Genomic DNA, 27,938 nt, shown 5'->3' on the forward strand with positions numbered 1-27,938 from the left:
AGGCGGCGGCGCGATGGGGTCCGGCGGCGAGCGGGCCTGACCCCGCGGCATGGCCGCCATCATCAAGAAGCAGATCCTGAAGCACCTCTCCCGGTGAGGTACCCCCCCCGCCGCCAGCCCCGGCAGGGCTGCGGTGAGGCGGAGCGGTGTGGGTGAGGGCCCGGCTCTGAGGGGCTGCTGTGGGGCGTGGGGACCGCAGGGCCCGGCTGCCGGGCTCCGGGGGTGGTGAACCGAGGGCACGGCGGGCCGTGAGGGCCCGGAGGGGTGACTGAGGACCGGGGGCTGCGGAGCTGCCGGACCCGGGGTGGTGACGGAGCGCCTGGGGCTGTGGAGCCCGGCGGGCTCTCAGGGCTGCGTCCTGCGAGGATCAGGCCCCTCAGGCCCCCGTTGTACGGGAGGTGCCCAGCCCAGCCCGGTCCGGCTCCCGGTGCTCAGTGCTCTGCCTCGGTGCCGAGTGTCTGAGGGCTGCATTGGCTGTGACCCTTCGGGATAGGTGTGGGCCTGGGCGGCTTCCAGCAGCAGCAGCGCCTGCTCGGCTGGCAGCTGGGCAGTGTGGATACGAGTTGGAGAGAGGAAAGGAACACAGTGCCCAGTAAAAGGTGCGGAGGGCAAGGAGGAATGCTGCAGTTCCTGACAGACCTGGGGCACGCTTGGTTGTCATTTTCATTGGTGTTTTGTCATTTCCAGTGGGGTTCATTAAAGGCAGTAAGAGGTGCTCTGAGGAAGATCACCTGGTGTTTCATGTGTGAGTCAGTAAATGCAGCTTCAGCTGTGGCTCTGCCGCTGACCTTGAGTGAATGGCGGTGCCTCAGTTTCCCTGCCATTGAATAGAAAACAGCTGCATGAGATCTAACGGCTCTTGTGTTATCTCGTGGCCACGGGCACGTCCTCCCCCCTGCATCGCTGGAGGATCAGAATAGCATGAAAGAGAGAGGTGGTGTATCTCTGAGCACAGTGAAGGGACAGCATTGCACAGTACTTTTCTTCTCCGTGCATTGGGAGCTGCAGGTGATCGAGTCCTTTCCAGTTTTACTGGAAGAAGCTCAGACACAAAGTGAGGGGTTTGAAGTGACTTGTGCAGGCTTGCATGGTGTCAGTGCTGGAGCAGGGAGGTAAGGCCTGTGAATCCTGGCTCTCTGATAGATCCTGAGGGTTTGTGGAACCTCAGAAGAATCCCTGCAAACTCCAAGCAAGCAGTCCCCTTAATGAAGTGTCCGTCTCTGGCAATTCTAAGTCACTGGTTGTTCAGTACTCCGGCTTGTTAGGCACTGTACTGGAATGGAGTGCCATAGAGCTGCTGCTCGACCTGCTCATTGTGCTAACTTAAATGTATTTCTAATACCATAGATCTCCAAGCTTTCTGTCTCATTCCACCTCAGATCAGCATGTTGTGCTGGTTATGAACTCAGTCATCTTGTCAGGAGACAAGCAGAGCTAGATGAGAGCGGTTAGAAATGGAGGCTGAAATAGAGCTGGGCTTTGTTCCTTGGTACCACTCCTCCTAGGATATGGATCATTTTCTTTAGTGCAATACACTTTTCTTGCTGGTGCTTTTACTTCATTTTGGTTTTTGGCCTCTGTTAACCTTGTACTGTTGCAATGCGTTCCCAATCAAAACACCCCCTCTTCTTCCCTCCAATTGGGCCCGTTGTTGGCATTTCCCTGTGTCTCCTTTGTGGGGTTCCAGGGGAACAGGATGTCCTGAAAAATTCTGCAGCTCTACCTGTTTTTCTGCTGGTTGGACTTACTGTGGTGTTTGGAGTGGTTGGTCTGATCCTGCCCCTTTCATAAGTGGTGTGGATGTTTTGCAGGAACGCATCTTGAACTCAGTTTAATGTTGTGTAAAACAGATGATGCTCTTCTATCCTGGTTTTGTTGCCTCAAAATACCTCAGCTTCACACTCCCTTTGGGTTGCTCTTTACGTTCTGCTTATTTGCCTGGAAGAATTCTGCTGCCGAATCATTAAACAGCCTTTATTTTCTGCTGTTCAGTCTTCACGTGAAACAATTCCTTGTTCCTCTTGTGTCCTCATTTGAAGTCATTTCTGCATGGGGTGTGCTTTTGTTCCCTTTCTGTCTGGAGATTTACAGGGAACAAGATCAGGGAAATAGGAAAGCTGTTTCACACCAAGTGCTAAGATTGAATGAATCCCATGTCTAATTGCATGACAGTGGTCACTTGTGGTGATCTTAAAGCGGGGTTTTGCTGTCAGTGACACAGCTGAGTTATGAATGTCTCTTAGAGGTTTAGCCTGTGTTGTGTAGCCAGTAGCCTGTGTTGTGCTTTAGCAGCTTAAATTCCTAGAGCAGAAGAACCTAAAAACTTGCAGTGCTTTCACCATCTGTGCTCTTCACTCTTTTGTCCTATATTTAGCTTAGAAAAGAAAACAGATGAAGTAGCTTCACTTTTTGCTGCTCCTGTACTGACACATGGCTGCAGTACTGGGGTGGCACATTCTGCAGGAAGAGGGCTTGTGACTGAGGATTGAGCTGTTCCAGCTGGGACAAAAGGCTCTCCCTATGAGCTGTCTGGAGCAGCAGCTGCTTGCGCTGTGTTTGAACTTGGATGTGGTTTGAACTCCTCCGATGCTGTCCAAGAGCAGTACTTCGGGTGTGTTTAGCAGCCTGTAATATTCATGGAAGTACCTCTATCACTTTAAAATAAAACCAGTGATGTGCGTTTATGTCTTTTTGGTTTTGTTTGAAAGTAGCCTCTTTTAGTGTCTTTTTTAACAGTGCTCAGCTGTAGCAGATCCTTGATCTCACCTTATAAAGGTGGTATTTATCCCCATTTGGCTAAACAGGGAAACTGTGGCAAGCCAAACTGCCCAAACCTATTATATATAATGCTTTGGGGTTTGAGTTCTCAGCACTGCAGTGCAAATCCTTACCAAAATTATTTTTATTGAATTTCATTGGGAGGCTCTTATCCACTGGTGCATCTGCACCACCACTCCCCACCAGCGTCCTGTTTCACAGCTTTAGTGCTCTTTCACTGTGTTACTGTTCTTTTTGGTACGCTCTGAGCAAAAGTGCTGCCTGGGTTTAGATGTGTCCTTAGGTTTTTCTTCTCCATTACTAGCTGAAAGCAGCTTCCCCATCTAAGCATGCTTAGCTTGGGATGAGCATCTGAGACACCAGGGTTTTGATCCTTCTTTACAAGTGTGAGAAAGCTGCTCTGAGTCTTAGCCTCCTCCCCAGCTGTAAGCTGATCGCTGCCCACAGCAGCCTTTGTGCTTAATGGGGCCAAGTGCTTTTTATTACCTACCTGTTCAGCTTGTGTTTGTTTTATTATTAGTATCCAGTCCCAAAGTAGACATGACTGCTTGATTCCAATACCTAAAGGGGACCTACAAGAAACTTGGAGAGGGGCTTTGGACAAGGGCCTGTAAGGACAGGCCAAGGGGAATGGCTTGAACCTGCCAGAGGGGAGACTGAGCTGAGCTCTTAGGCAGAAGCTCTTCCCTGTGAGGGTGCTGAGGCGCTGGCACAGGGTGCTCAGAGAAGCTGTGGCTGCCCCATCCCTGGCAGTGCTCAAGGCCAGGTTGGACACAGGGGCTTGGAGCAAGCTGCTCCAGTGGAAGGGGTCCCTGCCCGTGGCAGGGGTTGGAGCTGGAGGAGCTTTAAAGTCCTTCCTAACCCAAACCATGCCATGATTATATGATGATTTTATGATAACCACAGCTTTCAACAGACCTGGTTCTCTAATGCAAGATCAAGGATGCTCATATATTGCCTCTGGAGGTATTTGGTCTAATTTTCAGCAGTACCTGAGATTTGTGGGTGCTCCCAACAGCACTGTATTGCAGACACTCTGCATACACCTGCATCTCCCCACCAGCAGAGCAGCTACTGTAGCACACTTGGAAGGCGTTATTTCTTTGTGTGGATGCTCAGAAGCTGTGTTGGACTTGGCCACCTTCCTGGGTGTGTTTAAACAAGAGGGCCTCTGGTTAAGGGGAGTAACAAGTTTAAAGTGAATGTGTCAGCCTGAGATGCTGACAGGTGTGTTATAAACTTGGTCTTTAATCAGTTGTCAGTGTGTACTTTTGGCTCAGCGGAGGGAGGTGACAGCATTACACAAGCAATGTCTGACACAGGCTTCTGTGGCAGTAGAAGACTCTATAGCGGCAGGGATCAAGGTAAAAACCTCACAGCTGTTTGTGCCACCCTCCTCTTCCATGAGTTGGTGCATCAGTAGCATAGAGTTGACTTCAGTGGCTCTTCATCAGTCACCAGACCTTCTCCTGACAAAGCATTTGCTCTGGAAAGGCAGTTTTTTGCCCCAGGAAGCTCTGGGTTGACTGACCAGCAGCTGCCCTGGCCCCTCAGCCAGTTCTGCACCGCACCTGCACCTCGTGTTCCTGTGGTGACCACATCAGCTGCCATCCCTGCCGTGCTGCTCTGTTTCCTCCTCCCCTCTTTTAGCAATGACTTTGTTCAAGATGCCCTTTGTTCCTTTCACAGAGAAGTCCCCACACTGCTGGTGCAGGGGAAAGAGAGAGTGGCAGCATGTGACTGACTGTGAGCCTAATCCTGCTTACGTTGACAAAAGGGTCTTTCTCTCGCCCTTCTTTCTTTCTCTTCCCCTTTTTGGACCACAGTACAGCATTATAATTAGCATTAGAGTGGAGGAATGTGTGGAATAAGTCCTAGCTGCAGTAGTGGGTTAATAGCTTGGCAGGAAATCTACAACTTTGAATCCTGTGACTGCAGACTGCACGCTACCTTGGTGACAGCCCCTTCTGCGCAGAAGGGTTGTTTGATAGAGACAGCTGTCCTGGAGAAGTATTGCTGAGACACAGCCTCTGAGGCCTGCTGCCCTCTGAACTGGCTCTTCTGGCCCTTAAGGGCCATGGTGGTTTAAATCAAATGTCATGGTTTAAGCCCAGCCAGTAACTCAGCACCGGCAGCCACCTGCGCACCCCAAAACCTTCCCCCTCCCCGGACTGGGTAGGAGGAGAATCAGGAGGGTGTAAAACCTGTGGGTAGAGATGAGAACAGTTTAATAACTGAAGTACAATAGAATACTACTACTACTAATAATGAAAAGGGAAATAAGGGGAGAGAATATAAAATTAAAAGGGAAAAGGAGGGAGAAAACCTAACAAAACTCTAACAAGCAGTGATGCATAATGCAATTGCTTAGCACCCGCTGACCACTACCCAGCCTGACCTGAGAAGAGATCAGTTTCTTCTGTCCAAATCCCCCCAGGTTTCTATCCCAAGCATGATGTGCTGTGGTATGGAATATCCCTTTGGCTAGTTCAGGTCAGGTGTCCTGTCTCTACTCCCTCCTGTGCCCTTCCTCACTGGCAGAGCATGAGAGAGTGAAAAGTCCTTGATCGGGGTAAGCAACAACTAAACCATCAGTGTGTTATCAGCATTGTTCTCAGACTAAAGCCAAAACACAGCACTGCACTGGCTACTAGGAAACAAAAACCAGCTGAAACCAGGACAAATTAGAGGTGTTCAGATCTACACCAGAATATGTGGATCTTGAGCAGTCCAGCTGAAACAGTTTCACCCACTGTATTTAAACCTTGGGCACCTAAGGTTTCTGAAGATACCAAACTGCATTGTGTACAAGGGAGGTAGAAACAGCAGAAGCCCTTGGGAGGAGGAGTTGCAACCAGAGAGAGCCGCGGGTGCTGGTTGCCAAAAGGAGAGGACTTAGTCAGAGGAGTTAGTCGTGTGCTTGGGCCAGCTGACCAAAGAGCAGGCTGGATGTGAGGCTGGTGTTTAAAGAGACAGCCATAAAAGTTAATTTATTAATGAATTTTTACTTTTCTATGTCGAAGGCTTCAAAAAGAATCCAGAGAATGGAACTTTGGGGGAAGTAAAATTGCTGAGCTGCTGCAGTTTTTCTTGGTTTTGTCCTATGTCCTATTGCTGGCTTCTTGGTTCCCAGTGCTTTAGAATGAATTTTCAAGTTTCTCAAACTTGAATTTGATCTAAACCAAATTCACAAAAAAGTTCTTCAAATGCCAAAGCATAAAGATTTTTTTTATTGTTGGGTTTTTTTTTCCTGGAGGAGCCAACATGCTCTGGGTTTAGAAGTGTCAGAAATGGTTTAACAAAATAGCAAGCAGCTTCTTACACTTAAAATAGCTCCCTTAAAATCTAATCTTAGCAGCTTTGCTGGGGGGTTTTTTTAGAGTCTCTTCTTTCTTCTCTCGTAGGTTTACTAAGAATCTCTCTCCAGACAAAATCAACCTGAGCACACTGAAAGGGCAAGGGCAGCTGACCAACCTGGAGCTGGATGAAGAGGTGCTGCAGAATGTGCTGGAGCTGCCCACCTGGCTTGCCATCACTCGGGTGTACTGCAACAAGGCATCTATCAGGGTGAGCAGAGGAGGCTGCGCATGCATCCCCAACCGCAGCTGAGGCCTTCTGTGTGCAACTTCTGTTTATCACTTGGGAATTTCTGATGGAGAATCATGATGTGATTTGATCCACACAGATCAAACCCTGTGCTTTAGGGGTGAGATTTGCTGATTGAATACTAACACAGGAGGTTTCACCAATGATGGTGACTGGCAGCACATGCTAGAGGATGTTGAAAGAAGCACAGGGAGAGTGTGCTGTGGTTCTTCCTCACCTTCAGGTGACTTGTTAACCCAGCAGTGAAATGTCTCTATTTAATAGCTACTGATGAATTTCCAGGAATGAGCCCAGATGCTTTCTGGACCCACGTATTTAGTATCCAAAGTGTGCTATGGCAAAGAATTTCACAGCTCAGTTACATTGGGTTGTGCTGGTACCAAACCTTCATATGCTAGCTTTAGTTGATAACCTCATGGTACTGTTACTGGAAGAAACAGTGAACAGTCATTCTCTGTTCATCACCTCCGTGTCACTTTAGATTTCACAGATCTCTCTGGTAATTCACTCCCATTTCCCTGCTGTTTTGATAGCAAAGGAGTTTTCTGTGTCTTCCCTTATTCCCACTGACTTGGTTTTCTTTTAATGCTAAAGAGGTAACACAGACCTTCAACGGGAATAAGAAGCAGGGAGAAATGGAGTGCAGTTCTCTGAAAGCCTAATTATGCTGTAAAAATAAATGTAACTTCAGGCTAAATTGTTGAAAATGCAGTTAGTGAGAAATGCCTGAATAGTGCATGTGAAAAGCTGCACTCTGCAGTCAGTCATCCTTTATGCCCACTCGCACCCATTTCCATGCATCATCACTAACTGTGCATGCACTTGCACTTTTGCACACTGAACTAACTCTTCTATAGGTTCTTCTTCCCTTTTTGATAGGAAATGCCAGATTGTTTAATCTCAGTTGGTGCTAACTGTAGTTGCATTACATGAATGCAGAAGTTTTTAATATATTGAAGAGACTTGCTATAAAAGAGATATGATTCTGCTTTGCCAAGTGACAGTAAAAATGAGCCTGTCTCACTCATCTGATCTGCTCTGTTTTTAGAGTCAGATGTGCTTAATTTAGTAACGAGCATTTGTTCTCCCTCCTACAACAACTGCAAAGTATGTGTTGCTGTAAGAAAATAAAGTGGATCTTTTTGGTTTGTGCAGTCTTCAAAAGAGTTACCTGACTGCCAGGAACAGCAGGAATTAATTGTGAACTTTAAGGACAAGAACATTTTCCAGGAAGGAACATAATAAAATCAGAATTTGACCTGCAGAATACCTGTTACCCGTGACGATTTGCCTGGAGAAGTAAAGCTGTGTGGAGACCTCATAGTAGCCTTCCAGTATCTGAAGGAGGCCTACAAAGATGCTGGAGAAGGACTCTTCAGGGACTGTAGTGATAGGACAAGGGGTAATGAGTTTAAACTTAAACAGGGGTGATTCAGGTTAGATATAAGGAAGAAGTTCTTTACTGTGAGGGTGCTGAGGCACTGGAACAGGTTGCCCAGGGAAGTGGTAAATGTTCCATCCCTGGCAGTGCTCAAGGCTGGTTGGACAGAGCCTTGGGCAGCGTGGTCTAGTGGAAGGTGTCCCTGCTCATGACAGGGGATTGGAACTGATGATCTTGAGGTCGTTTCCAACCCAAACTGTTCTATGATTCTGTGATACATAAGATCCAAAAGCTAAGCTGGATTTATAAGTCTGGTGGCTGAAATTTCTTTTCACTTGTCTGTGGGAGCCTGTTTGGCCTGGATACAGTGAGACATGATGGATTGTTGCTGTGGTCATTTCTCAGAAAAGTGGGGCTCCGACTTTGGACTCAGATGGTTTCCTGCAGTATCCCAAACTTTCCAATGCAGAGAGTACTTCTGTAACCTCAGCTTTATTGTTTCAGATCCAGTGGACAAAGCTGAAGACACATCCAATCTGCCTGGTAATGTTTCCTCTCTTGTTCATCCCTTTTTTCCTCACTCCTTTTGATCTCACCAAAGTAAGAAAAATTCTGCAAAAGGAAACCATGAAGTGCATGCTCAAATCTTCATTTTACCTAAATCCTCGAGGCCCTTAGCACACAGGGGAAGTGGAGTACTGAAAATAGTCCTGTTTTGCCACAAGAGAAATCCCACAAAACCCACATTTCACTGCAGGATGGAGCTGGACTGAGCTCTCGGTGAAGTCCAGGAGAACTGTGTGCTTGCTTTCTGTTGTTTTTATGCCCCCCCTTATGGGGATTCCAATTACCCAAAGGTAATGAGAGCTTTAACATGCAAGACTCTTGGGAGAATCAAGAGGCTGCAGAGATGGGGTTATTCCTGCCATAGAGTCTCAGATCTAAGGCTGGCAGGCTGAGCTTGAGTCCTGGTCTTGTATTTATTGCTCCCTTGTTGTGTATTTGCAGTACCTGGATAAAGTAGAGGTGGAGATGCGAACATGTGAAGAGCCTCGGCCACCCAATGGACAGTCTCCCATTGCTCTTGCTGCAGGTCAAAGGTCAGATCTTAAGCCCCATGTTTTCATTGTAATGTGTTACTGGGGTATGGGTGTTGTTGATGGTTAATCACTGGCCCCTCTGCAGTCAGGTTTAAGTGGCTCTAATATTGCTTAGAAACCTCAGAGCCTCTCTGTATGTAGCCTTACACCTGCTGGGTCTTTTGTTGTAAGAGGTGATGACTTTGAGTGATCTTCTCTTTGCAGTGAATATGGCTTTGCTGAAAAGGTCGTGGAGGGGATGTTTATTGTTGTCAATTCCATCACCATCAAGATTCATTCCAAGGCCTTTCATGCTTCTTTTGAGCTATGGCAGCTCCAAGGCTACAGTGTCAACCCAAACTGGCAACAGAGTGACTTGCGACTCACCCGCATTACTGATCCACAGAGGGGAGAGGTAAAGTGTTACCTGATGTTGCCTGTCCTAATGGGCACAGAAGAGTGGCACTCATGTTCCAGACCTCTGGGGTAATTGGGCTGGTTTCTGAGTTCTTATATAGTGATGGTAAGGAGCTTTTGGTGAGTCTGCTGTTTGCTGGGAGAGGGTGGCTGAGAGCTGACTTGTGTTCAGAGCTTTCTCTGAGCTACTCTAAACTGAGAGAGTGAAACTGGAGTTCTGAATGCCCTTGTAGTTAGTCTGGTTTTAAACTCCGTGCGAGAGAGGGAGTTAGATGCTACCTGGGATGTGATTTTGCTTTTGTACTGGAGTGGCAGAAGAAAAGTGTTTTGAATGATTTTCTGTGGCCTTATTCCATTCCAGGTCTTTCAAGCATTTATTTTAATCTTTGAAATTGTTGAAAATTTCAGCATTTTCCTATTTTTCTCCTTCTGGGTAGGTTTTGACATTCAAAGAGCTCACCTGGCAGACACTTCGCATAGAAGCAGATGCCACTGATAATGGTGATCAGGATCCTGTTACTACTCCTCTGAGACTCATTACCAACCAGGGGAGGATCCAGATCTCTCTGAAGAGGAGGGTAAGAGTTTCTTCCATACTTCCCAGGATACAGTCTCACTGCCTTGTGTGGTGATGATGCATATTTTCTCACACATTCCTCAGCGGCCATTCTTTTCCTTCGCAAGTGTTGAGCTCAAGCTGCTGTATTGCTCTCTGTTTTCTGTTGGAGACAGCTGTGCTCTTACCAAATGTCAAAGCAGATTGTTTCCTAAGGGATTTTCCTACAGCTTCTGTGAGTATGGAGAATGTGTGTATATGGGTGCAGTTCTTAAAGTCCCTGACTCATCTTTGCTTTTTCAGACCAAAGACTGCAATGTGATGGCATCTAAGCTGATGTTTCTCCTTGACGACCTGCTCTGGGTGCTAACAGACTCTCAGTTGAAAGCAATGATGAAATATGCTGAGTCTCTGAGTGAAGCTATGGAGAAGTCTGCCCAGCAGAGGAAAAGCTTGGCACCAGAGTCTGTACAGGTGAGGGAGTCATGATTTGAATGTTGGTCTGCCAGGAAAAAGGAAAGAGACAGTTTCTGTTTGTGTGATACCTGGTCCTTGCTTAGGGAACTGGTAGGCTTACCTGGTATCAAGTCAGCATCATGTAAAGCATGGGCTGTTGTAGGGTATTAAAGCGACTAAAGGAGTTGGTTTCCTTGCCAGTAAGCAGTAGAGAATGTTCATACATAGTCACGGGCTAGATTTTGTCCAATGGCAGGGGAAAAGTAGTGTTCAGTTGCATGGCTTTCTGGATTTGGCTGGCCCATAGGAAGTTTCAGGGGGTCCCACAAGGATTTGATCTGGTAATAAGCAATAAACACATTCTAGAAAGAATATTTTCTGCCTCTGAATGACAGTCTGCATAGGCTGGGAAAAGGGAGTGGGATAGTAAATTATAACATAAAACCACAACGAGCTGTGATGCTCAAGGGAAAATGTTGGCATCTAATCTCAGTGTTGTTATTAAGGTTTCTTTTTTTCTTTCTAATACCCTGGAGAGAGCATTTCTGCACTTGTTCTTTGGTTCAAGTGTAGCTCTGCAGTGGATGAGACCCTCAGAACAGCTGCTTCTGCCAGAGCCCTCAGCTCCCCTCACCACTTTCAAAATACTGTGCTGAGTAATTGAGGACTCGCAGAATAAATACATATGGGCAGAGGACAAAAGTTGTTTTCCAGGACAAGGATGAGGGAAGAGGAATATCCCTGCTGGTGGTGGAAGCTCTGGGGAAGGAGGGATATGCATGTAGAATCATAGAATGAACCAGGTTGGAAAATATCTTTAAGATCGTCAAGTCCAGTCATTCCCCAGCACTGCCAAGGCCACCACTAATCCATGTCACTGAGGGTCTCATCTACACTGTTTGTGAACACTTCCAGGGACACTGACTCCACCACTGACCACTCTCTTGGGGCAGAAAACCTGTCAAATAACTTATCCTTTTGGTGCCATTAATCCTGAGTATTCTCCTTTGATCCTTCAAACACAACCAAGATCTTATTTGTGCCCACAAATTCCTTATTGTTTCAAGAGTTTCACTTCGTCCCAGGCGCAGGATGCAGTAACTACGTACCTATGGCCACCAAGTGCAGGTACACAATATAGCAAGCAGCATCCTATCAGGATTCCTAGCAGGAATACTTAGCCCTTTTTTGGCCATGAGTCTTAAAGTGTATTTCAAGTTAAGTACTTGGTGTAGGGTAAACATGATCACAGACAAAGATTTTTGCTCAGGAGAACATAGGAAAGGATCCAGATTTCTCTACTTTCTAGAAATAGATGCCTTGCAGTCTGGAAGGTTGCATGAGTTGCTTTTAATTGCATTGTAACCTCTCCCCTGTATTGTTTTCTTCTCTATTAGCTCTTACCAAGCTTGTCTTTCCCTCCTAGATCACACCACCTGCACCAAGTACCCAGCAGTCCTGGTCTCAGTCGTTTGGAGTCAGCCCGAATGCAAGTAGCATTGGTCAATATTTTGATAAGCATGACATGAAAGAGTCATCATATCACCTCCTCATCTCACGCTTGGATCTGCACATCTGTGATGACAGCCACACTCGAGAGTCAGGTAACTGAGGGCAGCATCAGGAGGATGCTGCAGGAGGTCATCAATTTTGTGTCTCGAATGAGGATTTTCCTCTGAAAACCAGGCATCTTCCATGTTACTGTTTCCCAATGAGGCAATAGCCAGTTGTTCAGGCTGATGGGGGACTGATGATCAGTCCTGTATGTCTGAACTAGATATTGGAAAATCTTTCTTGGATTCATTGGACAAACATGGGGAAATCCATCCGTTTGACATGGTTAAAATGTTAGAAGATCTGCTCTAGGAGCAATCTGGTTTGAGCAGTGGGAATAAAGGATGATTGTTCCACTTGGTGAGAAAGCGTTTGTTTTGACAACATTCAGGACATTCACAGTAGGAGAGCTACAAGGATTCTTTGTCACCTTTGACAGACCTGCCAACCATGTTCTTTTCAAGCAAGCCTTTGCTAACTAGTGCTTGTTTTGCTCCCAGTTCTCCCCTGCACTTTTAAGTACTTTTTTCTCTTTTGAGGCAAGTGTACCCCCCTTTTTGTGCACAGCCATCTCTGTTCCAAGTTGTACTCTTTGCTTTTATGCATCTTCCTTTAAAAAAGTAAAAAAAATACTCTCCTACCCATGTCCATCACTATTCCAGATATTTTTGGTCTATGTACCACTGTCTCCTGAGCTGATGTTGTCAACATCTTAGATTACTTTTTCTGTCTTCATTTCACTGGCCCTACCAGCATGTGTTGTAAACACAAGTGCTGGTTGTTGTAGTGGGAAGTATAATTGATAGGGGCCTGGGAAACAATGGGATCTTGCATTTTGGTATTTGAGATTCTAGGTCTGGTTCTTACCATACAAACTGTTTGGCGTGTCACATTCACAGAATCACAGAATCCCAAGGGTTGGAAGGGACCTAAAAAGATCATCTAGTCCAACCCCCCTGCAAGAGCAGGGTAACCTACAGTACATCACACAGGAACTTGTCCAGGCGGGCCTTGAATATCTCCAGTGTAGGAGACTCCACAACCCCCCTGGGCAACCTGTTCCAGTGCTCTGTCACTCTTACAGTAAAGAAGTTCTTCCTGATGTTAACGTGGAACTTCCTATGTTCCAGTTTACACCCATTGCCCCTTGTCCTATCACTGGATATCACTGAAAAAAGCCTAGCTCCATCATCCTGACACCTACCCTTCACATATTTGTAAACATTGATGAGGTCACCCCTCAGTCTCCTCTTTTGCAAGCTAAAGAGACCCAGCTCCCTCAGCCTCTCCTCATAAGGGAGATGTTCCACTCCCTTAATCATCTTTGTGGCTCTGCGCTGGACTCCTTCAAGCAATTCCCTGTCCTTCTTGAACAGAGGGGCCCAGAACTGGACGCAATATTCCAGATGCAGTCGTCCTTTTCCCTGCCTAGGCCAAGATTTTGGTGCAGCCTTTGATACACATAACACTGGCCATGGTGACAGTCATTGGTAGTGATCAAAGTGATGTTTTGAATTCTCCTGAATCAGGACTTGGATTGCAGAGCTGATCATGGTTTCCTTTGCTCTGTGTTTCCACAGGTGCTCTGAAGCATGGGATGCTGGGGGGTGCCATACAGCTGACCTTCAGGAGGATGGCTTTTGATTATTACCCTTTCCACAGGGCAGGTAGGGGAGTATGCAGCCTCCCAGCTTCAGGAGGGGGATGAAAAAGAATCTGAAGAACAGTGATGCTGCATGGCTTCAGGCTTGCTTATTTTCCATGCTGACCTGGGCTTTTTTAACATTGATGTATCGAATTCGGGATGTTTCTTTACAAACACGATAGCTAGAAAACTACTTAAAAAGCAAATAGATAAGAGGAAAAGATAAGAGCCTTTCAGAATCACTTAGAGACAGAAGCTTAGGCTTGAAGAAAAGCAACAGCCTCAAAAAGAATTTGAAGAAGAGTGGAGCTGTATGGCTTCAGGCAGGACCGGAAGAAAGGCTGCACAAGGGACTTAAATCCTCATGGGCAAGGTTAACCTCATTTACCTGTTGGTGGATGACTGACAAGTTGCTGGGAGACCAGAGTACAAAGAAAGGAATAAGTTGCTGTCTGTTGTGAGGACATACATTTGAAACTTTGAATTCTTTTTCAGTTGCTTAAGCTCTGTATCCGGTTCATAGGTGTACCTGATGAATTTGGAAGGGTTATGGGATGTATCCCAGGTGAAAATCTCTTTGTGATTAACTGAAGAATCAAGGAAAAGCAACCTTGACATTTTTCCTAACACTCGATTTGGAACATTTGCTGGTGGGACCAGCTCTGTTGTGTGAAACCCTGTGCTTGTTTCACAAGCACTTAGAATGCTGCATATTGTGTATTCCAGGTCTGATATCAATAAAGACAAATGCTGTACAGATTTGCTTGTATTTGAGGGGCCCAGGAGGGTTATGTGTGTGTACAGGAACCTCAGTTTTAAAGGCAGAATGTTTGCTTTTGTGCAGGAGATGCCTGCAAGCACTGGGTGAGGTACAGTGAAGCAATGGAGACACGGGGGCAGTGGGCAAAGAAGTTGGTCAGTGAATTTCAAGGCAAGATTGAGAAGCTTTATGAAGAAATGGACCCTGCATTTGCCAGGACTCCACTTTCGCCCTTCAAAAAGAAACCAGGTAATGGTAAACTCATAGTAAAGCAGGAGATGGTAACAATTTTGCTCCATCCAGCAATATCTCTAGTTGCCTGCCCCCAGGTTAGCAGGCTGGTTTGGTGCCAAGATCCACAGCATGCTAAAAAACTTAAATATAATGGCAAGAGGCAGTGGCTACCATACTGGTATAACACTGCAGCAGGAATGGACAGACTGCAGTGGTCCCTTTTTCTGGCTTTAGATTTTTATTGAGTTTCTCCATAAATAAATATGTGAGGAGTAAGTTAAAGCTTGTCTGAAGAATGTATTCTCTTGCTATAAAGCAGACTCATCTTTCACAATGTTCTTCCTTCAAAGGTCCTGAGTGTGTTTTCCTGTGTAGCTGTGTCCATCTGTTTCTAGTTTTGGAGCTGTTAAATCTGCTCTGTAAATACCTACTTATTGGTATTGATGGTGAAGTTTGCTGTGAAGAAGATGACTAAAACCCTGCTGATTCTGCTTCTCCATCCCTACAGATCCTTCACTGAGTCCTCATAAAAGCCCTTCAGAGAAAGGCCGTGTGCCTCCCACAAGCTTGCCACGACTCCGGCACCCTCCCTGGAACCGTCTTCGATCCAGCTGTGTGGTAGTTCGAGTGGATGACCTGGATGTTCACCAGGTAGGGATCTGAGCAGTGTCTGGAGATGTTAATGTCACTTGTAAAAGAGAAATGTAATCCGATATGATTCAAATCATGCAAATCCTGTGGCATCCAAGACAATCAAAACTCTGCCTAGAGAACCCAAATGCCATTATTATGTTGCACATAAAACCTTTAAACCAAGTATGAACTACTGATAATTTTCATGCTCAGAGGAAATTGCGTAACCATGCAAAAAGTATGTTTGAGGTATAAATGAAATGCATTCAATACAGGAGACTGCAGGGCCACCGGGGCATTTTGTTTTGCCAAACTGGAATTCTGCTCAAGTGCATACCATTGTGTGTGTTTTCAGGTTTCTACAGCTGGTCAGCAAAGTAAGAAACCCTCCACCTTGCTTTCGTGTAGCAGAAAATTCTTCAAGCTTCCTGATCAGGTCTCTGCAATCCACATTGAATTCACAGAGTATTACTTCCCAGACAATCAGGACTTTCCAGGTAATACACCAAGGTTAGCACCTTCTTTCATAAGTTTCTTACAGAATTAAGAATTGAATCTTCAGGTGTGTTAAGCCTATTACGTATTCTCTGGGTGTTCATTTTTGTTTGCTTTTCTGATGTTTGCCTTTCTATTCTTCTGGGTTTGCCCATGGAATGGAGTTTGCCTCGTGCGAAATGGGGAGTGCTTGCAAAATAACCTATTCAGGAACATATTGAAGGAGCTGCTGTCTGCCCAGCTCTCAGGGTTCAGCCTTATTGATTAGCAGTGGAGCAGGAGTGTAGGGTACTTTGGGTACTGTACCTTTGGTACTCTGCAGCTGGCTTGATGTGAGACCTGGAGCACCTCATTTCTGTGGTGCACCACAGCTTCTCCTTTTCATCAGGAGATCTGTTTTCCAGTGGATGTTGAAGCCCTTTGCACTGGTGTTGTCAGTGCAGGTTATACACTGAGCTGCAGAACACCTGAAGTGCCTTTCCAGCTGCTATTAATGTGTGTTGGTTCTGTTTCGTTGTAGTTCCATGCCCAAACCTGTATGTACAGCTGAATGGCCTGATGCTTACTCTGGATACAGCAAGCATGCTCTGGATAAACCTCTTCTGTCTGGATCTTTATCGCAGCTTGGAGCAGTTCAAAGCCATCTATAAGCTGGAGAACTCAGGCAAGCGTGATGAGCATGTTGATGTTCGACTGGATGGCTTCCACCTGAAGGTACCAGTCATTTCCTTCCTTTCTCAGTCTTCAGTGTTCTTTCTCTCCCTGTTGTGGAAGGAACATGAGACCAGGACATATTTGGAGTCCAGAATGAGAAAACAAAACCTCTGCCTTTCTCTAACTTTCTCCTGTTTACCACTTGTGCTAGTTTTGCTTTGATCTATGGACAGTAAAACAGGCGCTTGAGTTCTAGTTCAGAATAGGCAAGCAAGTCAGTATTTATGAAAACAGTTTCAAGGAGAAATTAATGTAGTCAGAAGTTGTTTTCTGGCCTTTGGAAACCACTTTGACCCTTGTACTGTTCCCATGTCCTGTGTTGGTTGTCACTGACCACCCTTGTTAGCAGTTTGGAGAGGAGGCTAAAGGCCTTAAAGGTATAGTAAGTCCTTGCAGAGAAGGAACAAAGCAAATGTTATAAGTTGAGCTGCTGCATAAGCAGTGGATGTTAAAAGAACCTAAAATAAAAACCAGTTTAAATTCCCTTGTGTCTGATTCATTTCTCTTCCCTGATTTGTAAGTGTTATTTAACTTTCAGATAAATTGAGACTCTAGTCCAGCACTCGGGATTGTTTTAGTCTGAGACTTCTCGGTTGTTCATGTATTCCACAGCTGACCTTCTGTGTCAATGCCAGGATCAGCCTTCGATAATTCCACTTCTCATTGCTTTACCGCAGCTTAACATCCCTGTGGAGAGGAAAGTTGCTGACCATCAGGATCGTCCTCAGGCACTCTGCATTTGCGCGTCAGAGATGACGGTCACCAACACCCGCCACGCTCCCTTCTGCAGCTGCCAGGACCTCCAGAGCCTCTTCCGTAAATTTGCCAGTTCAGAATTCTTCCACTCCAGCTACACCAAGTTCCCAAGGTGTCAGGACAACTTCAGCCTCCTCCACACCCTTTTCTTGCGCCATGCATATGAGGTGGATGAGAGGCCTCGCAAGCATCCTGGCTTTTCCCGGCTGCCACGCAAGCCCTCAGCCTCTGAAGATCTGTGGTCTATGAATTTCACTGAGCTTTCCCTGGACTTTGAGGGGGCTGAAAGCTCCAAGGGGAGAGCCCTTAGCTTTGTTGACCCTTTTCCCCTTTCCATTTGGGCCTGCCTTCCCAAGAGATGGGGACAAGCTCAGATATCTAAACGAAAGGAATTGGCAGCCTCCGAGTTGAAAATCAAGCCTTCTGCCAGCTTTAGCAATCACTCAAAGGATGAGCACCTTTCCCGAGAACACGGGGTTTGTCAAAGATCAAAGACTGACCAGGATCTGAAGAACATCTACAAGGTCCCAGAGACAATGGATGTCTTGGGAGAAGCTAACTTTGAAGTTGATGATGGAGTAGATAGTAAAGAGCTGGAAGCCTCTGCTGATATCCATGTGCTTGTATCCTCATCTGTTCATGTCAAAGTTCGTCTCAACCACTACCAATACTTGGTGCTACTCAGGATGAAGGAAGTTCTGCAAGAGCTACAGGAGCAGTTGGCCAGAGATACCCAGGAAGTGACTGGGTCTCCTTTAGATCCCATCTCTGCTTGTGTAGGAGTTACATTCCACACAGCTGAAGTGGCCCTAGTCATGAACCCCGCACCAGGGTCTGTCTTGGAACCCAGATCCCTTGACTCGGACACAACAAGCCTGATCGAATCTGAGCTTTCTCCTTCAGACAGTAAGGAGGGGCTTGCAGCAGAAGAGAAGGAGCTGAAATCGGAGACCACGCCAGAGAAGGGAGTATGCAGTACTGCGGAGGTCCCAGAAGACAGTGGGAGTGAAAATACAGGTACCAGTGTGTCGCTGGAGCGACTCCCGAGATCTGCAAGTGATGGAGCTCTGAGTACAGCTCCAAACAGTAAGAACATAGAGGAGAAAGGTTTGGTAGAGGAAGCACATGAAGCTGTGGAAGCCTTGGTTACAGAAAGACCAGCAGAGACCAGTAGCCATCCTCAGAGCCCTCCTGCTCTCCCTTCCAGCCCAACCTCAGACACACAGTCGCTGGGGAGAGGAAATATCACTCTCAGTGGCCAGGCAGAACTCATCCCTTTGAAGAACTTAGAGGTGGAGTTGTCTAGTGCACTGCATATCACAAAGGATGCCACGAAGGAAGCTCTGCATGCGACTATGGACCTCACCAAAGAAGCCATGTCTATAACAAAAGATGCTCTGAGCCTGAGCCGGGAGAAGATGACCTCCACCATGCAGAAAATGCTCTCTCTCCCCCCAGCCAAGTGAGTGCTATCCTCCTGTGCTTCCCAACAGCACCAGTATGGCTGCAGGGAAGGGGGGAAATGTAGGCTGACTGCTCACTTTCTTTCCATATCATTTGGATTAGAAATAGGTTAGATCTTCATCTCTTGGAGCTGGTCTAAGTACACTATAGTCTGGCTTGCAGGTGTTCAGAGCCCAGCCCAGTATCTGTGTAATCTGAAGACTGTCTTTATCACTTCTTTTTTTCCCTGGTAGGGATCCTGTGCCCAAAGCTGAAGAGGTAGCAGTGACCCCAGGCGGGGCTGGCAGCACCCGAACACGTTTCTTCTCCATGAAGAGGACAGCATCCCAGCATTCCTTTGACACCACATCTGTGGATGGGAGCGGCCCTGAGGATGGGCTGTCCATGGACAGTGATGGCAGCGATGGCTTTGTGATGCTCACAGACTCTGGTAACAAGTGCTTGGTGTTATCCTTTCCCCTACTCTTATTTCACATCAGTGAACAGTCTTTTGCCATGGGCAATCGAATGGTGCTGTGTTCATGTGGAATTCATTTACACCACTCCTCCTTTTGAAGATCAAGAATTGTTCACCCATAATGGTTCTTTTTGCTTTTATACGTGCCTTTTCTTTGAGATGAGGAGTATAACTGAGTAGGGAGGGTGCCCCCTGCACATAACAGTGGTGTTTCTAAGGCCTTCGGTCGTACTAGAGGAAGGGCTGCAAATGTGTGCAGGTGGATGGAAGGTACCTAGCATTTAGGAAGGGTTTAATAAGGGCTGGTTGGAAATAAGGTACACTGAGTATTTCAGTGAACATCTTTCTCCAGCTCCTCAGATGAATTTAAGCAATACACAGCTGAAGTGAGAGTTCCATGGAGGATGGTGTAGGCTTTCAGGCCATGAGATTCGGGCAAATGCTGAGATCAGGACTTAAAACCTGAAAAAAAGCCAGAATCGAGTTGTTGTTACTTCCATTTCAGAAACCAGCCTGGACCCTCTTCCCTCAGGGCATCTTCCTCAGGTCCACAATGACACATGCAGTAGAACAAGCCTGATGACAGAAGACAAGGGTGGAATGTCTCCTGAAGTAAACAGCTCAACTTCACAGAGTGGAGACCCCAGCCTTCAGCTGGTCAGAGTTCTGTTCCTTTTCACTGTAATACTGTCTCTAAGTGAATCTGGAAATGAACCCTGCAGTGGTGTTTGCTCTAGTAAGTGAGCTTGTCACTTGCTGTTTCAGGTGTCAGTCCTTGTGCTGAAGATGAATGAGGTGAACTGTGGAATAGAGGCACGAGGTGATGATTTGTCAGTTGCTTTACAAGTAATGAACGTGGTTCCAGAGCAATTGAACAATGTTGGAATGTGGCAGTATCTGCGTGGCTATCTGGGTAAGACGCTTGCTCTTGGATTCTGCTGCTTTATAGCTGCACTTTTATAACTGGCATTTATATTGGCCACCCTTGGGGAATATTCCATTTGATCTGGTACTTCAGTGTTAGTGTTTAATGTATTTAGCACTGAATAAGACTTGTGTGTGAGGGAATATGAAGGATAAGAATCTTTTCTATCAGTGGTTCAAATCTGGTATCTGAAAGACGTTTTCAAAGTGCTTCCACAGTCAAACTCTGTGGTGCTTAGTAATCATTGAGTGGGATATTTTTAATTCTGCCAGGATGTATGAAATGAATTAGAAGAGTGAGTAAATCTATCTGTGGGAACCCTGAAGTTATTCCTGCCCTGAGAATAGTGCTTCTGGGCTGGGGTACTTCTTCCTCGGAAGAAAATTAAGTCTTATCCCAGCCAAAACCAGGACAGTGAACTTGACTCCATTCTGCACCTGGACAGTAAAGGGCTTTTCAAGATGCCTATTTTGAGTTTATATCTTCTGCAATGAGATCTTTCTGCTATAGCTCTAGGAGATCCGGGTATAGAGAAGCCTTTGGGAGGTGAAGCTAGTAAGACCCAGCCAGAAGTGTGCTTACGTTTTGAAGTAGGACCTGATGCTGCTGTGCGTTCACCTCTTGCTGTTCAGAACGGCTTCCTTCATATGCTGGTCCGCAGTTACACAGCGGAGCTCTTCATGTCCTTCCTGACCAACCTTGGCCCCTTTCTTGAGGATGAAATAATTCCAGAGGTGATCCCCATGGAGATAGAAGTTGTGGATGCCAAAATCACATTGAAGGTGGGTGTACGAGGGACCAGAGATCTCCCCTAAGGGGGTACCTGGGCAGAACTCACTTGCAAGATTCTGCCTGGGAGATGATGCTGTGGGTCCTACATAGAGTTTATGTGTCCCTCATACTGTTTTATTTTGCTTCTATAAACTGCCTTAGGGATGAACGAGCAACACAATAGAACTGTTGTGATCAGGTTGTGGAGAAATGGAAGCCTGACGTTCACATTCTCTCCCCAGCTTTGTCAATGACCTTCTCTTGCAGACTCAAAGAATTAACTGCCTCTTCCTCCAAGCGCTTGACTGAAATGGGAAACATTTTACCTTTTCTGTAAAGATTTAGAGAATTACAGGTGAAAAATGTTATGTAAAAGGTAGTTGATATTTAGTAGGGAGGCACTGACAAAAGTTCTTGATGAAACCTTTTTGCAGCCAATGCTTTGGCTCCACTGTCAAGCAGGAACCAGTGTTGCTGCTGCACAGCAGCAGGAAGATCCCCAGACTTAAGGATATTAGCTTCTTTTTGGCCAAGGAATGTTGGCTTATGTGTTTGAATTGGAATTTGTAGGATGGCAACTGTGAGAACAGCCTCCAGGATGATAGCCATAGGCCTCAACCTTTGTTATGGATATGACACAACCTGGTTCTGATGTGTGGGACTGCTTTCTACACAGGTTAAGGCTCACATGTGGCCTTGTATATAGAGCCAAGCTTTTCCATGTAGTGGCTGAGCTCTGGCAGTGCTACTCCTGAGAAGGTTGGGGGCAAGGGGAATCCTTTGCAGAGTTGCCAACGCTGTCACAGCAATTAATCTCGTCTCTGCTTTGTTTTATCCAGGATGACAACCCCCAGGTATATCCTACCTCCCCTGGCCCTATCCCTGTCACCTTGGCAGTGGATCACATCGTTGTGAAGCGCAGAGATGATGGGGTGTTCTATGTAACAGGTCAGCAACATTGGGAAACTTTGTTTTATTCTCCCCTGTATTCTCCCCATTCTCTCCACACTGGGCTATGCTGGAGGTAAAGTGCTCTGCTGTGCCTGATGCTGGAGGAGACTGGAACTGAACTGGAACAGAATGGGCAAATAAATCTTCCATGTTCAGTGCAAACAGCCAGGTCCCTTGGCTGCTCTGCTGTGTAGATCTCTGGATTGATGCACGTCTTGCTGCTTTTGTGGTTTTGTTTGCACAGTGAGTTTGATACCAGAGGAAGAACAGGTTAATACCTAAACCACGGTACTGGCAGTCTGAATTCATGCCTGATGTTTCCTTGAGCTAACACAGTCAGGACAGATTACTGCTTCTTCCCCTGCTTTAGTTTCTCCATTTTCAAATGAGAATGAGATTCTAACATACCACACAACTCCCCTGGCTGCTATTTAAAAAGAGGGGGAAAAAAACAGTACCAGTTATCTTTTTGCCCTGAGAAACCAGCTTATAAATGTCCACATGTGAATGTTTTCTATGCTTCTTTCCAGCTCTGCAACGGGAGGACTCACCAGAACAGGAAAAACCTGTGTCAGTTCTTCAGGAACAGAAAGCCCTGGCAGAGTGCATTGAGGCAGCCCCAGCACCAGCAGCACATGGACTGCAGGTGAGTCACTGCTGCCTGTTGCCCTCTGGACAACCAGGTTGCTGACAGGAGGCTGGAAAATGAAGGTGTTTGTCTTCATGTGTTTGCAGTTACTTGTGGGTGTGGTGTTGCAGATGGGGAGTGCACACAAAAGCAGGCCTGTACCTCCTTTTACAGGCATTCTGAGAAGTAAGGGTACCTTGCCCAGCACAGCCTCTTGTTCCTTTCCAGAAATCTGATGGTTTGTTGTGTTTTTCTGATGGTTTGGGGATTTTTTTTTTCCTGACTGACTCCATCTTTTCCCACTGTGTCCAGTTCCTTGTTAGAAAAACAGGAACTGGGAGGTACCCATAAGAAGGACGTGTTCTGTCAGAGCAGAGTAAGTCTTACAACCAGGGAGTTCCCAGTTGCTTTTTAAAGATTCTGCTGTTTGGTTTGAACCTTCCTTCCATTTTGATCCCTGTATCTGGAATTCAGATGACTGGTCTATTTTTAAGCACATAGCTTTCATCTAAACTCCCTGTTTGATGCCAGTTTTACCTGATAAATTGATCACTTGCTATGGAAAATACATATTAAGGGAGCAGTGTGGCTGATGTAGGACTGGGCCGGGACTTGGGATTCTGTTCAGTAGTTGGTGACACTTCATTTCTCATCTTTCTCTTTTCTATTTAGTGCAGAGACTTTCTCTTCCTCCTGTTCATAGCATTTTGTGGAGGAGGGCCCTGACCAGAGCTGGACCACATAAGCATCACCATAGCTTAGCTTCAGTTTATTTTCTTATGTTACTGAGTTCAATAGGAACAAATGCAAAGGCTAAATTCTTGGGTAAAAGTATTTCTGAGAGCCCAAGCTAAAAACTGGCCTGTGCCTTGAAACTGTAGTGGGATCTCACTGGCAGTGTTCAAGGGCAGAATTAATGCTGTTCATGGAGACAAGAAATAGGAATGCCAAGAGGCATCTGCTTGCTCCAGCTATCATCTTCATTTTAATAGTTCTTTAGAGATGTATCAGGACCCCTTAGAAAAAAAGAATTCGGGTCAGAGCCTTTACTCCCCAAGCTCTGCTTTCTTTGTATAGTTATCTTCAGCCAGAATCAGCCCTCTGCAAGTCTTGTTCCTACACCTAGAAATGTGAAGTCTTGGGAGAACACAGTCATTAGACAGCCATAACTGGCAGCCTGAGCTGGCTCTAACAACAGGTATGGAAGTCAGTAGGCACCAGTATTGGCAAGTATTTCTGCAGCTCCAACTGGGTCATGTTATCAATGAGATTTGTGTGGTTGTCACATAGAGTCATCCTCCTCAAAAGCTCCTGCTTTGGTTTTCTCTTTGAGCAGGTGGGTGCAGGCAGATCTGCCCTGTGATCACCTCTGGTGACTCCTGGTTTGTTTTTAATCTCTGTTTCTTGCAGTTAAAGGAAGTGCCAGAGTTGCAAAGGGAGCTTCAGACCATGAAAATAGCCCTTGCAGAAGCCAACATGGACAAGGCTCGCCTTCTGCAGGAGATTAGGAAATATAATCCCCTCTTCCAGCTTTGACAGAGAAGGTGCAGGCTGCAGCCGCTTAGGAGGAGCGGAGACACCACCAGCACTAAGGCACTGGTTTGATGATGCTGCTGCTGAACAGGTCAGCCTCCTGGAGACTGAGCACCCCAACAAATGGAAACCAGCTGGGACTGCAAAATGAACTCAAAAGAGGGAGAAAGGAAGGAAAGTCTGGCTGAGCAACAGGGAAGGAACAAGGAGGAGTTACCTGTTTGCAGCCACTTTCCTCTCTCCTGACAGTGTGGTGCCACCTCTGTTACTGAAGCAGGGCAATGGTCAGCCCCCAAACAAAAGGTCAAGCCTATAAACTTCAGTTGAAGGGGGGACCCCGTGCCTCTTCATCCACAGGTGATAGTGGCAGTGTGCTTTCAGCCTTCAGCTTTCACTGTAACATCTAGAGATGGTCCTTGTTGGGGGTTCTGCTTCTTTCAGCCTTCCTTGTTGTGTTCTTGCCCGATCATGCAAACCAAAGAACACAAAAAAAAAGGAGGAAGAGCAAAGAAAAGGTTACTTCAGCACACCAGGAGTGACAGAGAATAGCAGAAAACGTTGCTAGGAGCTCTTATGTGAAAGCATGTTCTGTCACATGAAAAATAGAGGTCAGTGGGAGATGCAGAAGGGATTTCCCCCTGTGGAAGAAGGAGGTTATAGGTCACTATTCCCTCAAGAGCAGGGTCAGGTTAGAAAAGAAATTCCTTGGGACTTCTTCCACCAGGAATTTGTTGTGTCGAGACAGAATCAGCAGTACATTAGATCTGGTGTAGTTCATTCTCACTTAATCCTGCGATGTTTGGCTTTTATTTATGCAGAAACACAAAGGAATTAATTTATTTCATTCCAAAGCCCTGTTTAAACTTTCTTTAATTGTACTATCAAAAGGAAACCAGGGGTGAAGGAAGTTGGTTGGAGTCACAAAATGACCTATACATTTTGTATACACTGTCCTCAAACCATTCTATGCCAGAATTGAAGTGGAGAGCAGTACTGTCAGCACAAGCACTTCTTCCCAGAAGACAGTGATGTCTGGGGTCAGTGAGTGACTTGATTTATAAAGAAGTACCCTCTACAAGCATGGAAGGGGGAAATATGTACATTTTTTTTTACATCTAAAAGAGTAAAATACAAAAGTAGACTCTAATTTTAAACAGGAAAAAAGGAAATGTCATTTGAAACTAAGGATCAAATCCACTCTTGGCAAACTGGAATGTAGCTTCTTTGCTTTACTAATTCAGGCAATACATGGTTGATGTGCTGAAGGATAAAGCAGCGTAAGGGGCAGCTGTGGAGGGAGAGGCTGTTCCGGAGGAGAGCTCTGTTCCCATAAAGAAGAGTGCAACTTTCTGCCCACTCTCTGTTAGGGGTAAACACCCATTCCCTCCCCTGTCACATGCAGCATCTTTCCTGTGTGCAGAGTCTGGATTTTATCTTATTTCAGACTTTGATTTGGGTTTTCCCCCATGCCTTTTGTGTTTGTGGAGATGTACCATTTCTGGTGCATTGGCTTTCCAGTGTGTGCAAGAACAGGTAGCGATGGCCACGTGCTGAGTGCTAGGAAAGGTGACAGGTTATGTGCCATTCTCCTTTATTAATCAGATGGAAGCTGCACTATAAAGGTTAGGTAACCCTTGGGGGTTCTTATTAGCTGAAAACTAAAAAACTCCCCAAAACTTACTCCAGTGGATTTTTGTGTTTTCCTCATTGCTCCACTAGAATCAGTTTAGCTAAAGTAATACAACTCACTATGCAAGGAGAAGCTTCTGTTTTCCATGCCAGGATGAGCTGAGACCTGGAAAGTATTCAAAAGCAAGCAAGTAACTTGGGAGTCAACTTTGGTTTTCCTACTGTGCTCTTACATACCTGTTTCTTTGCCCAGCTTGAATTGTTGGTCACTTCCCCTTATCAGGCACTCCTGAGATCATTTTAGTTCTTCTTTAGCTCTAGGGGGAAGGGATGTGTTTGCAGCACTGGGCTGGATGTGGAGGTGCTGCTGGCTGTGGTTTGCAGAGAGCCAAGAGTGAATTCATTGTGGTTGTTAGCTTTCACTTTTAAGAGGGTATATTAGGGATGGTGATTAAAGGAATTGTTGCTCTTGAGATCATCCTCTGAATTTCATGTTTGACTCCATTAGGCTGAAGGTAGCTTTGAATGACAGTATTGGAGTTCCTCCTTGTATGCTAGGTTTCAATAGACAGCCTTGGCAGGCCTGTGACTGCCCAGACCTGACTGACCAGTGCCTACAACCAGATGTGACAGCGAGACCCTGACCTTCCTTCTGGAACCTCTGTGAGCAGGGAGCCACAGAGGAATTGAGAGCAGTACTTGCCTTTGGCAGAGGCACAGGAGTGGAGCTGCAGGAAGCTGCATGGGCATCACCCATCCAGCTGGTGTTTGGATGCTGCGCCTTCTGCCAGCTGCTTTGCTTCTCCTCCACGGAGAGGATGACTCCTCATTCCTGTTACACAACCTGGCTGCTTTCTCTGTGACCCAGCCCCTGCTCAGCACAGCTTTCAGTAGGGTAGAGTTGTGCTGCCCGTGATTGAAGAGGCACTGAGCAGCCTGTCAGACCTGTTCTCTAAAGGAAAATGCACTTTAACTTTATAAGCATCAGTGGGCATTCATACGTCCGACGTACATGAAATGCGAGTTACCTTCTGTAGTGAGTAAGACTGTTGCTATGAGCACTTCTCATGGCAAGATGGAAGGGAGATAACAAAGCATCTGTGTATCTAGACTTGAGACAAACCAACCTATATGCAAACAGCTCACTGTAAGTACCATTACGAACTGCACAAAGCTCAGCTGGGCAAAAGCTGAGCTTTGTTTAGTCAAACCTTTGTGCTTGCTCCCTCTTCTTGTGTGAAGCAAAAAATACAAGAATGCTTTAGGTGGAATGCGATGGTGTTGTTACGATTTAATCAATAATTGCTTGAAAATGGGAGGTTTCTTTCCTTCTCTTTCACATTTTCCTGCCTTTTTGTCTGAGGAGGTGCCTGCCCTCACCTCCTGCCAGCTTGGCAACGACAGCCCTTGCAAAGGGTTTACTCAAACGTGGTGCCTACAGGCAGTGCCGCAGAGCTCCTCCCCGCTCCCTTCCACGTGTGCAGACTGAGCAGAGCTGGGGCCAAGTTACGTACAGCAGATTTCTTGCTCCAGTAACTTCAGGCAGCTGGGTTTGTCTAGGGGTGAAGCACTCCCATTGCTTTGGCTTGAAGTACCAGTGACAAGTACTGTAAAAGAAAATCCACATCCTCTCCACAGGGCAGACACATGGGAGGACAAAAGCTCCTCTGTCTCCACTGATGGTGATTAGCAAAGTTTACTTTGTTAGAGCCCTTTCTTTAAGGGCTCTTTGTATGTTACTATGAGAGCTAACTTAATCCTTTGTGTAACTACACCACAGTTACCCTAAGAAGAGCACGTGGCCTTAGCATCTCTCACAGTGTAGGTAGAAGCAGTGTGCTCACAGGGGACTGCTGTGTGTAGAGCTGGGTAATGTGCAAGTCTGAACCTGAATTTGAGTTTTAGGCAGTATTGGAACTCTGTTGCGGTGTATTTCCACTCATGCATTTATTGGTTCTATGAACCATGAAAGGAAATTAAAGTTGTTAATCTCCTTCAAGGCTCGTGCCTTTTCTTTTCAATCCCTTTCATAGCCCTTCACCTTCCTGTTTTCTAGCTCCATCACAGCAGCTCTGGGAAGAACAGCTCAGTAAGGGCTGCCCAAGCATCACCTCTCAGCCTGGTTCCCTTGCTTATGTCAGTGGAAGAGAACCTGCCCCAGGCAAGGTGAAGCCTCCTGAACGTGCCAGGGTTGGTCGGGACAGATCACAGCACTTCATTCCTCCTGTTTCAGGTCACACAAACACCATTGTGCGATTAGCACTTCCCAGCAAGACAATGACAGGAACAAGTTTAACATCCAGAGCCAGACACCTCTGTATGGGGGCAGCACTCTGTCTGTGCCAGCAGAAACCATCATCCTGGTGGGTCAATGCACTGGGGGCCTTGAGTGTTCCTGCCCCTGCAGAAGCTGCTATCTCAGAGCTCTGCTGCGACTTTCGTTTCTGGCTTCTCTCGTGGCTCTTGGGATGCTTCAGTGGGAGATGCTCCTACCTTTGGAACTGGGGCTCTGTCAT

At 46.2% G+C, this 27,938-nt stretch overlaps 1 protein-coding gene across 1 annotated transcript; it reads left to right on the forward strand.

The window, feature by feature from the left end:
• BLTP3A (bridge-like lipid transfer protein family member 3A) lies at positions 1-27,421 on the forward strand. The gene is made up of 21 exons (XM_065698228.1): positions 1-93; positions 6,183-6,345; positions 8,270-8,308; positions 8,774-8,865; positions 9,070-9,259; positions 9,699-9,839; positions 10,121-10,291; positions 11,700-11,877; positions 13,408-13,494; positions 14,317-14,481; positions 14,975-15,117; positions 15,455-15,596; positions 16,115-16,308; positions 16,986-18,526; positions 18,762-18,958; positions 19,491-19,642; positions 19,751-19,898; positions 20,421-20,692; positions 21,521-21,629; positions 22,163-22,278; positions 23,671-27,421. The coding sequence occupies exons 1-21, from the start codon at positions 50-52 to the stop codon at positions 23,794-23,796; spliced, it is 4,410 nt and encodes a 1,469-aa protein (XP_065554300.1). The 5' UTR covers positions 1-49; the 3' UTR covers positions 23,797-27,421.
• The last annotated feature ends 517 nt before the right edge of the window (positions 27,422-27,938 follow it).

Source organism: Lathamus discolor, chromosome 19 (assembly GCF_037157495.1).
Source record: "Lathamus discolor isolate bLatDis1 chromosome 19, bLatDis1.hap1, whole genome shotgun sequence".
Lineage (NCBI taxonomy): Eukaryota > Metazoa > Chordata > Aves > Psittaciformes > Psittacidae > Lathamus > Lathamus discolor.

Excerpts from the sequence above, each read along its gene's own strand:
- BLTP3A (XM_065698228.1), top strand. The coding sequence starts at position 50 with ATGGCCGCCATCATCAAGAAGCAGATCCTGAAGCACCTCTCCCG. Across the intron at positions 9,840-10,120 it reads AGATCTCTCTGAAGAGGAGG|ACCAAAGACTGCAATGTGAT; the intron begins GTAAGAGTTTCT and ends TTGCTTTTTCAG. Across the intron at positions 20,693-21,520 it reads ATGCCAAAATCACATTGAAG|GATGACAACCCCCAGGTATA; the intron begins GTGGGTGTACGA and ends TGTTTTATCCAG.